The 13,270-nt window shown below is 33.1% G+C and overlaps 3 protein-coding genes and 1 non-coding gene across 4 annotated transcripts; 3 read left to right on the top strand and 1 right to left on the bottom strand.

Annotated features, from left to right (window-relative positions):
- The first annotated feature begins 1,984 nt into the window (after positions 1 to 1,984).
- On the top strand, positions 1,985 to 3,767 carry LOC106767707 (EPIDERMAL PATTERNING FACTOR-like protein 1). The gene is made up of 2 exons (XM_014652649.2): positions 1,985 to 2,959; positions 3,074 to 3,767. The coding sequence occupies exons 1-2, from the start codon at positions 2,837 to 2,839 to the stop codon at positions 3,326 to 3,328; spliced, it is 378 nt and encodes a 125-aa protein (XP_014508135.1). The 5' UTR covers positions 1,985 to 2,836; the 3' UTR covers positions 3,329 to 3,767.
- A 4,715-nt stretch (positions 3,768 to 8,482) lies between these two features.
- Positions 8,483 to 9,793, top strand: LOC106767482. The gene has a single exon (XM_014652386.2). The coding sequence runs from the start codon at positions 8,650 to 8,652 to the stop codon at positions 9,622 to 9,624; it is 975 nt and encodes a 324-aa protein (XP_014507872.1). The 5' UTR covers positions 8,483 to 8,649; the 3' UTR covers positions 9,625 to 9,793.
- Positions 9,794 to 9,924: 131 nt separating this feature from the next.
- Positions 9,925 to 12,985, top strand: LOC106766994 (haloacid dehalogenase-like hydrolase domain-containing protein At4g39970). The gene is made up of 11 exons (XM_014651801.2): positions 9,925 to 10,412; positions 10,501 to 10,594; positions 11,104 to 11,148; positions 11,259 to 11,309; positions 11,464 to 11,538; positions 11,628 to 11,661; positions 11,974 to 12,029; positions 12,130 to 12,189; positions 12,410 to 12,469; positions 12,582 to 12,628; positions 12,715 to 12,985. The coding sequence occupies exons 1-11, from the start codon at positions 10,030 to 10,032 to the stop codon at positions 12,761 to 12,763; spliced, it is 954 nt and encodes a 317-aa protein (XP_014507287.1). The 5' UTR covers positions 9,925 to 10,029; the 3' UTR covers positions 12,764 to 12,985.
- Positions 12,986 to 13,035: 50 nt separating this feature from the next.
- On the bottom strand, positions 13,036 to 13,120 carry TRNAM-CAU. Its single transcript is given in 2 exon segments — positions 13,036 to 13,071; positions 13,083 to 13,120. It is a non-coding gene; the product is annotated as a tRNA-Met (tRNA).
- Between the last annotated feature and the right edge of the window lie 150 nt (positions 13,121 to 13,270).

Raw genomic sequence — 13,270 nt, forward strand, 5'->3', positions numbered from 1 at the left:
TTTCTCTTTTCAATTTATTTCGTTTCTATTTTCATCTTCTATATTTCTTTCCACTAAATCAAATACACTGATGATATTGGAGAAATAATTATTTGTTTTTGTTAACTTTAGAGTATTTTTAATGCCCTTTAGTTGAGGGAAAAAATGAAACAATAAATTGGAAAAAGAAAAATAAGTAAAAGATAAAGTTGAAACAAACTATAAAATAAATTGTTATCTAGAGCTTTTGAAAAATGTTATTTAAAAAAAAAAAAAAAAACTCCACCCAACGTTCTTAATTGAGATAGTAAAATGTAATTGATTTGCGTGCGCTGTGAAATTAAATAAATAGTAGACCGATCTTCCTTGTCATAGTTAAAGCTCTTATGGGTGCTCCTTCAAGGAACAAAATGGAATGTGTTATAGATGTTCTAAAATTGTAGACAAGGTCAGTCGACAGAGAATGTTTTAGGTTTCAAAGTAATTCACGGGGATATGGTATAGCCCAATCCGTGCTTTTGTCTATCTATGGCTGATTTTATACTTTCTTTTTCTACGTTGTTTTTTTTTTATGTATTGAATTTAAAGACTCAATTTACCTTGTATCAATTGAAATTGCATGGAATGTTAAAACCTCGTTAATTATTTTTAAATCATAAGGCCTTATTTAAAAAAAATCATAAAGCCTTATTAAAAAATATAATAAATCATAAAACAGGCAAAGAATAAGGAGGTTTAAGTTTTAATTTAAAAATATGGCAAAACTGATAAGGACGTCAACTGTGGTTTTACCTTTGATCTGAATTTAACGAGTGAAATGGAGAGGTTAAAATTGAGATAGAAAAACAAACATTTTTTTGGGGTACTACGCGAAACTGGATTGGGTTACCTAGAAGGCTACAATACACTTTGCAATTATTCATTTCCTTGTTTGTGGTCACAATTGTCGAAACTATCAACGCCACTAAATCAGGGATTGCATGTGAATGTGAACCCAGCTCATGGTACTTTGTTTTCAAAACAATAATAAAATTTATGTTCAGTATTCAGAGCAAGCAAGGAATTTGAAGGTACATTAAAATAGGTGTAAGAGAAGCAAAGCGAGAGTGTCCTTGTCTTTTGCGAGACCTTTGTACTCCGCTAATGGTAAAAGTAATCGAATCCTCGATTAGAAACCTCGGGGGGAAAAAAGCAATGAAAAAAAAGAAAAAAAAAAAAGATCTCTTTAGTTGTTTTTGATGATGATCAGCACATCATTTGATTAGTGACTAGTGGAGTTTAGAAGAAAGGGTAAAACTGTAGAAAATGGAAATACTTTTGATCTTTGCAGAGACATCTTTTTCCTGCTCAGTGGTAAGAAAGATGCGTACGTCTGGTCACTCCCACAGTCACAATCCCTCTCACCCTCTCAGTGCAATGTCAATACTCTGATGGCAGCTTTGACTAATTGAAAGCTGTAGAGTCACAGCAAGGAATCCCGAAACCTCGAAAAGGAAACTGAAACGAGAATAGTTTCACATGCCCTTTAAACTTATTGGGTGTGAAATGCTTTCTTGATGCGTGCTAGATCAATTTTAGAAATCCACCTTTTAGGATATATATGACAGCCATCCAATTCATTTCCAAAATTTTCACAAACACCTTCTGTTAAAATCTCTCTTTACTGTTTTTCGTTACATAGTATGACAATTTTTTAACATAACCTACGTCCTACAACGGACGGTGTTACACAAAAAGCATTAAGTCAAGGATAAAGGAAAATTATATTATCTTGCTCCACTCACATCATACAGTGTGTGCATAGTGCACAGAAATACAGTGAAGTATTTGCTTTTGTTTTTCCAACAAAACTGTACTGCTTGTTGCTGTAATATCAGTTTTTGTGTATAGATGTTAATTGCAATTTGTAAAATGCCTAAAGTTATATTTAATACGAGTCCCCTTCAAATGAATTTAACATGATATTAACTAAGGGACCACTTCTGTAGGGAGTGTTCCTTGAAGGAAAATAGGCAATAAATACAAGTACTTAGTCATTTAATTTCTTGGTCTGTATACGAACTTGAGGGGTCAGTAATAATCCATGCTTTTTACTCACTAAACGTCTAAAATCTTACATTTTAGCCAAAACATTACCCATTAGTTTACAGCACATTTTTCAGAGAGCAAACACAAAGGGTTTGCACTAGCAGCCATAATCAGGTGCAAAAGGTCCTGAATGTAGGTAATAGAGGTCAATGACAGTCAAAGAGATGAATCTTTAACTGAGAACTGAGACAAAAATTAGTTAGTATAATAAATGCCAATTTGAACTACCCTCTCCTGTCTGTGATATTTTTAAACACACAGAAAGGACAAAGCCATTTGTTATCCAAGCAGTTTCTAATAACTAGGTTCAAAGTCTCAAGTCTCAAACTACTAATAGAACGCTGTCCAAGGGGGGCCCCTTGATACTGATGTGGATTCTCCCAATTTGCTTAACTCTCTTGAGTCGTTCCTTTCACTTTTCTGCTACACTCTGCACTCTGCACCTCCCTTTCTCTCTCTCCCTCTCTACTTGTTTGCTGCCAACACATCTTCCAATTTATGTACCTCTCTTCTCTTCCTTCAGGCTATACGCCATGGCAAGAAAAGCACCACTCTACCCTGGAAAATAAGCAAAACCCTTCTTCCTTTTTTCATCTTTTCGCTTTCTGCTTCACTTTGCTTTTCTCTCTCTCGCCTTGCTTCTCCACAAGTTGATAAAGTTTCTTCAGAGGACTGCCATCCAGATCTCAGTTAACTTTCATTAATTTCTGCCACCTAGTTTTCTCTTTTAGATGGGGAATGACTTTAAGGGGTGATATGATATGCATTCATGGCTTCACTTAATTCATATCATTACTACACAACCACCTCCTTGCTCATCGTACTTTTGCTGCACAATTTTCTCTCTCTAGTTTCTGCCTCCAATCACCCTCACACTGCAATCTCTCCAAGAGTAAGCTCTAATCTTAGCCATCTTTGTTTTGGTTTCCTTTCCATAATATCACTGCTTCAAGTATGTGTAAATGGTCTAACAAGAATCTGCACAAAATGTGTTTGCCATGTACAGGAATTGTTATTTGAGGAGAAAAACAGGCTAGGTTCCATTCCTCCAAGCTGTCACAACAAGTGCAATGATTGTCATCCATGCATGGCAGTTCAAGTGCCCACTTTGCCTAGTCATGACTCTAACCCTCCAGATCTTACCAAAACTTCTGCCATGGCAACTTTTTTTAACCCTTCTTCTCCCCAAGGTAACAGGTACTCCAACTACAAGCCATTGGGGTGGAAATGCCATTGTGGCGACCACTTCTTCAACCCTTAAAACTTCTAAAATGGAAATTGGCACTCCTATTTTTTGTTTGTTAAATTCATATTTTCTTGTTTAGGGGTCAGCTAGGGTAACAGATTTGCTATCACTTGCGTCAGCATGGATAGTATACATTGGAGTTTGATACACTTGTACAGAGTTTGTTACAGACCTGAATTCCAACTTTTATTATTATTATTATTATTATTATTATTATTATTATGCAAAATTTTGAGAAAATTTTGCTGTTGTTGCTTTTGTGTCTGTTTCTTGAGGGGTTCCTTATAATTGGCTAAGGATTAATTGCTAATTTTGTATCCAACAAGAAGAGACAGGAAGTGGGGTTTTGTCTTGTCCATTGCTAAGGTGTTTTCTACTCTCATTTCTTCTGAATCCGTCTTATAACCTTTTTTCTCTTATCTTGGAATTTTCATTGCCTTCTTACTAGACACAACATCTTCTCTCCTATGCATTTCTCTGTACATTGTTTAGTACGTCAACTATGATGTGTCCTACTTATTGATTTCCATGTTTTCTTTTAATAATACGCATTATATGGTACAGATTAGATCAACAACAAATTTCCACTCATTCTGCCTTATCTCCTAGATCCTGTATTAAGTCATCTCATATACACTTCAAAATAACCACTTAACTATATTTTGCTTGTTAAATAATTTTTACAATTTTACAGTTCATGATCACCTGCCAATATTAAAAATATAATTCACTGTGCCTTTTTGTTTCTTGGACTGCTAAGTTGTATTCGATTTTTAGTAATTCATATTAAATTAAATTGTTTATGTTTATTGATTAAAAGAATTCTGTTATTTTAAATCATTATTTTAAGCATTCGTTGTCCATAGGTCTAAATGCATACTATGATGAAACAAAAGTATATTTTTTCATTATAAAATATTTATTGTATGAACAGTTTTAAAACAAATTAGTATCTTCTCTGAGTAACTAAGATCAATGATCTTTTTTTAACTTTGATTTTAATGATAGCAACAAAAATTCGGGAACAAAAGTAATTGATGGATAGAGTATAATTTATATTAAATTTTTCATATTATATTCTCAGGCTTTTATCTTAAATAATTATGAATACGATTTTTTATTGAAAAACTTAGCTAAACACATGGTATTAAACAGAAAACTCACATAATTTTATTAATTAAAAATTAACCTGATAGTAATAAAATTTTGTTCACGCATGGATATGCTTAATCAAACTAGCAATTAATAATTGAATACATGATTATAGCATTTTCTTTATGTAGTGATCCATTTTAAGCCTAATGGCCAAGTTATACCATATTCCATCAACTAACATTCATATTATTGCAATATTTATGAATGTATTAAAAGTCAAAATTCTTAAAATTCCAAGTTCAGAATTAGAGCCGTTAAAATGGGTCACAACCCGCGAGCCAACCCGGCCCGTCACGGGTTCGGGTCGGGTTGGGTTTGAAAAATACAACCCACTTATATGCGGGTCAGATTTCAACCCGGCTCATTTAGCTCATTCGGGTTGAACCTGTGGTGAGCCGGGTTGGCCCACCAACCCACCTACCTAATTTTATTTTTTTAATTTATTATTTTATTTATGAAACCCTAAAAACTAAAATACTTTCTTCACTCACTGTGTATATCAAAAAAATAACCTCTGCTCTCACAAATCACTCTCACGGTACTTGCTCTCATTTGACGGTGCTCTCACCCTCACTTCACTGAAATTCTTCAAGGAGCAGGTAAAACACCCTTCCTTTTTTTCTTCTCTTTTCTCCACCATTTTTGTTTTCTCACTTCTCTTTCTTTTCTTTTTTTTCAAAAACCCTATAATGACAAAAATAGGGGTTTGCAAATTTGTCTTTTGTTCTGGGGGATTTGAAGACATGGAATGATATTTTCATGTTCGGACATGCTTGTATCAGATTTTGTTCATTTTATTTAAACAATTTGAATATACATTATTTGAACAAACTCTTTTTGATATCTTTGAATTTGGAAAATTATCTTACATATTAAACTATTAATTTTTTTGTTGATGTTGTTGAGTACTGGTTCTTTTTTTTTTTTTACTAATATATTTTTATTTATTGTCGGAATTGTTCTGATATTAAGAAAATCTTTATTAGTGAATTTAGAGACAACAAGAACAAGGGTCCAGGGTTACAACATGAACAAAAAATGAATTATTTGTATGTTTTTTGTGGTTGTTTTTGAATGACATTTGGATTATATTGTACTTTTTATTATTGTTTTGAATTGTCTTTTTTTTTGGGAGTGAAAATTGTTTAAATTTAAATTGCAGAAAGTTTGTATTTTTTTTATATTAAAAAAATTTAATTAAATGGGCTAATGAGCCAACCCGTTTACCCACCAACCCGTGGTGGGTCAGGCCGGGTTTAAGTTTTTCTGGCTCGCTAATAAATGAGCCGGGTTGGATTGGCTCACTGAGTGACCAACCTGTGGTGGGCCGGGTCGGGTCGAGCCGGATTACCCGTTTTGACAGCTCTATTCAGAATGTTAACTTGGAGATTAAAAACTGAAACTATATATCATAAAGATTTTTAAAACGTTAAAATTTTATAAATATTCAAAATTTGTACTTATTAAATATTATATTTTTGTTATAATAACAGTTACAACTTATACATATATATTTAAATTTATCGGAACACTTATATATAATGAAGGAATTATCATAATGTTCTCAATTATTTACATTAAGATGTTTTATTTATTTATTGCATTTTCCTGAAGTTTAATTATTTTAATAATTTGTTTTAAATACTTTATTAGTCTTCATAACTTATCTACTTCTAGTATTTTATTTTGAATTATTTACTTTTTATACATGTGTCCCTCTTTTCTACTTCCAAGTAATATATTTATGGATATCTATTTATAAAAATTTAATCATAAATTTATTACAAAATACCTATTATAAAAGTTAGAAATGTTGATTCTTAAATAAATATATTTCTTGTTACACTAATATTTTATTATGAAATTATATTTATTAATGAAATACATTATTAACACCCTCATAATTTTTTATACCTAAAATTATTATTAAAAAAGGCTGAATCATAATGGAATTCGAAACTGTGATACTTCTTTCAATTAATACTAATTTCTAAAAGACGAATAAATTAAAAGGGTGGTGATAATTTTTTAACTCCGGGGATTTCATGTAATATAGTAGTTTGTATGTTTTTGTTCTTTTGATAAATTTGTTCAATTTGGTTCACACATCGTATCAAAAGTTGAGTAGATCCAATGACCTAATTAAGTCTAGTAAAATTAAATTGGACCAATCTTAGGCTTAATTGAGTTGGGTATGAGTTATGTCAAGTAGAATTAGGTTCATGTTAATTTGAGTCAAGTTAAGTTAACATTAAACTCACATCAGGTTGAATCAAGTCAAACACACTTCGGGTTGGTCACGCTTATCTCTAAGTGAGTTGATATGTGTTCATCTTGAGCTCAATTGTGTTTGGAACATCCTTGGATCCATTAAGTCAGACACCTCAAGCAAATTTGAATTGGGCCTATCATGGGTTAAAGCAGGTTAGGTCCACAGTTAGGTCAAGCCGAATCAAATCATGATAAACTCATATAGAGTTGTGTCAAATTACACTCACTTTGGACCAAGTCGATTGAGGTCCACTTCATGTCAAATTAAATCGGGCCTACTTTAGTCCAAAACAAAACTTATCTCTCTCGTTAACCCATCTGCCACATAAATAAGTTAATAGATTTCTACCTATCTTAATAGGTTATTGTAACCCTAATAACCAACTAAAAGTTGTGTTTGAATATAACTCTTGTGTTCATTATTCAACCTTTGGTTCAAATGACCTAAGAATTTGGTGTTGCAAGAGTGTCTAAAAACCAATTGCATAAACAAATATCTTTTTTATTCATGTAGACAAATAAACAAAACTATGAATTCTTTTGAGGAGCAAGTTGAATTCGAAAAATATGACTAATAAAATAAATTTTATTACTCATTTCAATTTGATTTAATTATATATGATGGGAAACTATGAAAAATGTTGATTCCTCAACGGTTTGTTTTGTACAGTTTAAGATAAGATGTTGGTTATATGTAACACTAAAGTTTCTGTGCTTATGTGCCTACTAAATTTGCCGTCTTCTCCATATAAATTAATGGTAATCACTCAAATTTATCTTTGAAATCAACTAACAAGAAAATATGACGTAGCTGGGTTTTAAACAATGATCTTTTCAAAACTTAGAAAATTAAGATTTTCATACACTAGATTTCATTTTTTAATAATTTTTTTAAAACAGATTATATATTATTATTTTATTGTTCTATATATTTAAAATGGACTAATCACAATATGTCATATAAAAAATTATAAAAAAATTATCAAAAATAGTTATTAAAGATATATTTTCCCACAAAATAACATAAAATGTTGTTAAGTATGATTATCCTATATTAAAATATTTACAACTAATTCTAATTCGTTCATTAATCCTCGTAATTCTTTTTCCAAGTTTTACATAATATACATTAATTAAAATAATCATTTTAGGTCCAAACCGAGGTGAATCCAATGTGGAAAAGGTCCTAATTACATCTCTGAATTGTAAAAGACATCATATAGTTGGTTGAGTCCAAAAATAGTTGACTATAAACGGAGCAACTTGAAAAAATATATATATGTGTGTATTTTAATTAAGATATAAAATTTGATTTTTAAACAAAAATTAACTTTTTCTTTTAGCATTGACAAACTTTTCTTCTCTTTAAGGAGTCTTAACGATGAAAACTTAGGATTAAAAAAGGGAAAATGATATTTTGACACCAATTTTTTTACACCATTTTGACACTGCACACGTGTCAAAGTGTGGTTGGACGATTTCAAATTAAAAAAAAAAAATTTGGTTTTTTTCTTCCAAATATGCCTTTGTTTCAGCTTTTTTAATTTGGAATCGTCCAACCACGTTTGATATGTGTGCAGTGTCAAAATAGTGTAAAATATTGGTGTCAAAATATATTTTTCTTAAAAAAGATATTAAAAACTAAAGTACGAAGTATAATATATGGCTAAAACCTCTGACATAAACAACTTGCTCACGAATTTGGAATCATAAAACGTTAGCTGCCGACAAAAAATGGGTGGCAAAGGTGTTGGTCATTTCATTTTAATAAGGAAACGATTATTCAAAGTCAAAGTCTTCTGAAAGTCCAAACTGTGTATTTCCACGAAAGTGGAATGAAGAGGAAATATCTGTTTATAATGAGAATATGAGAATATGCAATCAGAATTGAAGTGAGTGTTGAATTGAACATGGAGAATGAGAGAGAACAAGTTAAGCAGAATCTGGGGGTCTTTGATATCCTCAATGAAGCTGTAACATTCTATGTCAAAAACATCAATTTTATCATCTTCACCTGTCTCACTTCCCTTCCTTTCTTTCTTCTCATGGTTTACTTTGAAATCTTGTTCCAGAAAATCATGGTTGAGACCCCAAAAATTATATCACTCCTACCCTTTTTCGAACCAAATTATGCATATGTGTATTATATATCTGAAAATGGTGTCTTTGCCCGCGTAGAAACACCTCGTAAAAGTTTTAGTAATGATTATTTGCCTGTTTTGATTCAACTTGGATTGATTTACTTGGTGCCTCTTCATGTTCTAGAGCTCTGCTCTGCGGTTATAACTATGGATTCGGCTTCAAAGCTAAAGTCAGAAGGGAATTACATGAACCTGAAGGATATGTTTAAAAGTTCCATTGACATGTCAATAATGAAAGGCACAATTATCACTTCTTTGTACACGCTGTTTTGGTCAACATGTTTCTTGATTGCATTCCCATGGATAGTGAGTAACTGTTATATGCTCTTCAGGGATTTTGGGTATTACATATTTTTTACAGTAATCTGCTTTGTAGCTTTTACAAAGCTGTTGATGGTGTATTTGGAATGGAGTGCTATATGGAATATGAGTTTTGTGATATCAGTTGTGGAGGGTATATATGGTATTGGGGCTATACGAGTTTCGTATTTCTTCAGCAGAGGTAATCAGCAGAGAGGATTACTTTTGATGTTTGTTTTCTTTGCCTTGGGGCTTTGTTTAAGGTTGTCGTGTGTCTCCCTTCAATGCTATAAAAGAGGGTATGGGATATTTCTGCAAATCGGGCTCCTCACTGTGGTGAATACGCTCAAATGGGTGTCGTGTATGATTTACTTCCATGATTGCAAGGAGAGAAAAATGGAGAAGAAAATTGATGAGGAATCTGGTAAAGATCTTGCAAAATGATTCATGAAATGGTGAAACTTGGAGAATGGAGATAACATAACTTTGTTGCTGCTTCTATTTTGGGTTAGTGTTACGAGGGAAATGTTTATACTTTCATGAGTCAGAAATATGTAGCACTATTATTATCTCAACTTTTTATCAGAAATAAATAAATTGTGATTAAGGATTTTCCTCAATAAATCTATTATTGGTATTTAAATTTTGATATTTAAAAGAAAATGTATGATTGATGGAAAAAAAAAAATAGTAAAAGGCATCATTGGTGACAGGTAAAAATGGTAAGAAAATTTGGAAGATGATGGTAAGAAAGAAAAGAGAGTAGAAAGTTTGGAGAATGGCAATGCACAGAGAGCCACACAAAATATATTAGAATGATGGATGTGATGAGGAACACCACTTCTTCACATGGCTTCTTCTACTCTGGCACTCACTCTCACTGCCACCACAACCACCACCACCACCACCACCACCTCCACCTACTCCTTTTTCCCCAGAACCAAACACGCCTTTGCATATCCCAGAATCAACTTTTTCTCTTCCAAGAACCGCGCTTTATCCATCTCTGCTTCCGCTTCCTCTTCTTCACGGTCGCTTCAGGCTCTCATCTTCGACTGCGACGGCGTCATCCTCGAGTCTGAGCACCTGCATCGCCAGGCCTACAACGATGCCTTTGTTCACTTCAGCGTTCGGTGCCCCTCTTCTTCTTCTCCGGGCCCTCTCAACTGGGACGTCCAATTCTACGACGAGCTCCAGAACCTCATTGGTGGAGGCAAACCCAAAATGCGATGGTTTTTTTCTTTTCTTTTCTTTTTTCTTTCTTATTCCTTTATCTTTTCAATGCTTCTTTACTGATTATACCCTTTCGGGGATTTTAAGGTACTTTAAGGAACACGGGTGGCCTTCGTCCACGTTGTTCGAGACGCCTCCGACTAGTGACGAGGATCGTGCCAAGTTGATTGACACTCTTCAGGTTTTTGTTTCTTTGTTTTCTTTCTTACCTTTTATTACTTGTCTGTCTTTGTGTCACATTGCTTCATGACATGGTTGTTAGCGTTAATTTAGTTGCCATGTTTCTCGTTCTCCACTAGCTCAGACTCGGTCTACTGAACTTGGCAGCCTCCAAGATGGATATACTTAGAATTTACTTAGAATGCTTTTAAGGTGTAAAATTTAAACTGACATCTGACGGTAGATTACTTGTTATGGTAAGATTGTTAGATTTTGTGATACTTACTTTAAAACTCATGTTGAACATGTTTTCTAATTGGTTGATGGTGGAAATATCTTTACCTTACTCTTATGGGAACATTAAACTCTACTTATTTTGTGTGCCTGTGCTGCATGCATGGAATAACTGGTGAAGACCCTTTCAACTGTCATTTCTTTTTTTCTGGATAGACAAATATTAACTGTTAACACGTTAGATTTATTAGTAACGACTCAAACCCTTTCAACTGTCATTTCACTGCTGTTATGTAGGATTGGAAGACTGAGAGATACAAAGAAATAATCAAGTCTGGAACTGTGAGTGGACTTCCGTTTATTTCTTGTCCTTGTGTTCCACTTTCCTGAACTGTGGAATTGGTGTTTGTGTTGTTGGTAAGATATTGCTAAACACTTACATTTTGACACAGGTAAAACCCAGACCTGGAGTTCTGAGATTGATGGATGAGGCCAAAGATGCAGTAAGATAACGCTATATGTTTTCTAGCAGTATACTGATCTATTGTTTTTCATTACCTGAAGTATTACTTTATTTACTTGTTCTAACTAATGTTATGTTAGTTAGAGAGATGTTAGCTTTCAAGTCTTTCATGTTTTGCCCAATTTCTATTGCAGGGGAAAAAGCTAGCTGTTTGCTCTGCAGCAACTAAAAGTTCAGTTATTCTGTGTCTTGAAAACCTTATAGGACTTGTAAGCCCTTTTTCTTTATACTCTCACTATTGGTAGTAAAAATTTTATTTACTAATTTGCATTCAACCAAGTTATTTTCTCTGTTGTAGGAGCGCTTTCAAGGCCTTGATTGCTTCCTTGCTGGTATACTTTCTTTAATTGATCATATAAACATTTCTGACTTTTATTTCCTGATCAAGAATAATGAAAGAAAACTTATATCATGCTGCAGTGCCAGCTGAGGTTTCAAAACTCAAAATTAATTTGCATCTAAGTTCATTTTTCATCCTATAAGAAAATTGGGTAATGCTTTTTCTCATAACGTTAGTCCTAATATGTATGTGCAGAAAAAGGTTTCCTAGTCAACAGCATCCACTTTGCTTATCATCTTTTTATCTGGCAATACTTTGGCTACTCAAATTTTAAATGCATCTGTCTTTTTATCTAATATTTCAGGTGATGATGTGAAGGAAAAGAAACCTGACCCATCAATATACCTGACAGCTTCCAAGGTAATAATATGATATTATCTGATCAAGACCTTTGAAACCTGAACTCTAAAATTTCTTTTATGCACTAACAGAGTGAGCATAATTTACATGAGCATTGCAGAAGCTAGGTATATCAGACAAAGATTGCTTGGTGGTAGAGGATAGTGTTATTGGATTACAGGTACATTTTCTTTTTAGTGTCAATTTTATACTTTGAGATTTAACCAATCTCCTTGTATGGTAAATTCTGTACAGAAAGAAAAGAAGATTAACTGAATGAGCTCAGAAATACCACTACACGAGCTTTTAGACATATGGAATTTCGTTTTGTTCCTTAATTTTCCAAATTACATTTAGCCAAAATGTTCAAACTATCATCTGGTCTAAATTAACCTCTGCAGGCAGCAACACAAGCAGGGATGTCATGCGTGGTTACCTACACACCTTCCACAGCTGATCAGGTGAGGCAATTAAGTCAACCTTGAAATAAGTTTAACAACAAAATGCCAATAACTATCCATTCAAACTAGCTGCATGACGATGTACCTGGATTTTATTTTGGATGTATTGTAGGATTTCAAGGAAGCCATAGCACTCTACCCTGACTTGAGTAACGTAAGGTATGATGAGTTGCTGCTAACCACTTAAGGTATTAGGTTTTGTTCATTTATGATCAGTTACTAAAATTGTGTGAACCATCATGCAGATTGAAAGATTTGGAATTACTGCTTCAAAATGCGGTACCTGCGAAGTAAAAGATTTGCTTGTAAATGTTACCATTTCTGCTGACCTGTAGAGGTTTCTATTAGGAAATTGGTATCTCTCTTAAAACAGACATTTTTCATATATTTCATAGCAATGTATACATGTAAGTTAAATATGACAACAATTCTTTGCAAAATGTGGTAAAGATCACACTGTATCGTTTATGTGTTGTTGTCGTTAAATTGGAATGGTTGCCATATATTTTTTGACAATTCATCATGTCCAGTAAGCAACGAAGAAAAAAACAGCAGAGAAAAATAGTTGGGGTGAGAGAGGCTCGAACTCTCGACCTCAGGATCACTCAGAAGCTATGAGACCTACGCGCTAGCCAACTGCGCCACCACCCCTTTCGATATAATTGCTGCTTTTCATTTCAAAGTTTGAAAACTATTGATTAATTTTGCATCAGACTTTCTTAAAAAGTTTACATATTTTAACATTATTTATATTTCTATTTCATAATCCTAAAACTTATTATTTTATTTTATAATTTCGTT

The sequence above is a fragment of the Vigna radiata genome, chromosome 7, assembly GCF_000741045.1.
Source record: "Vigna radiata var. radiata cultivar VC1973A chromosome 7, Vradiata_ver6, whole genome shotgun sequence".
Taxonomy (NCBI): domain Eukaryota; kingdom Viridiplantae; phylum Streptophyta; class Magnoliopsida; order Fabales; family Fabaceae; genus Vigna; species Vigna radiata.

Coding starts and splice junctions, on each gene's coding strand:
- LOC106767707 (XM_014652649.2), top strand. CDS start 2,837: ATGGCTTCACTTAATTCATATCATTACTACACAACCACCTCCTTGCTC. Junction 2,960..3,073: donor ACACTGCAATCTCTCCAAGA/GTAAGCTCTAAT, acceptor TGCCATGTACAG/GAATTGTTATTTGAGGAGAA.
- LOC106767482 (XM_014652386.2), top strand. CDS start 8,650: ATGGAGAATGAGAGAGAACAAGTTAAGCAGAATCTGGGGGTCTTTGAT.
- LOC106766994 (XM_014651801.2), top strand. CDS start 10,030: ATGGCTTCTTCTACTCTGGCACTCACTCTCACTGCCACCACAACCACC. Junction 11,149..11,258: donor AAATAATCAAGTCTGGAACT/GTGAGTGGACTT, acceptor ATTTTGACACAG/GTAAAACCCAGACCTGGAGT. Junction 12,030..12,129: donor TATACCTGACAGCTTCCAAG/GTAATAATATGA, acceptor TGAGCATTGCAG/AAGCTAGGTATATCAGACAA.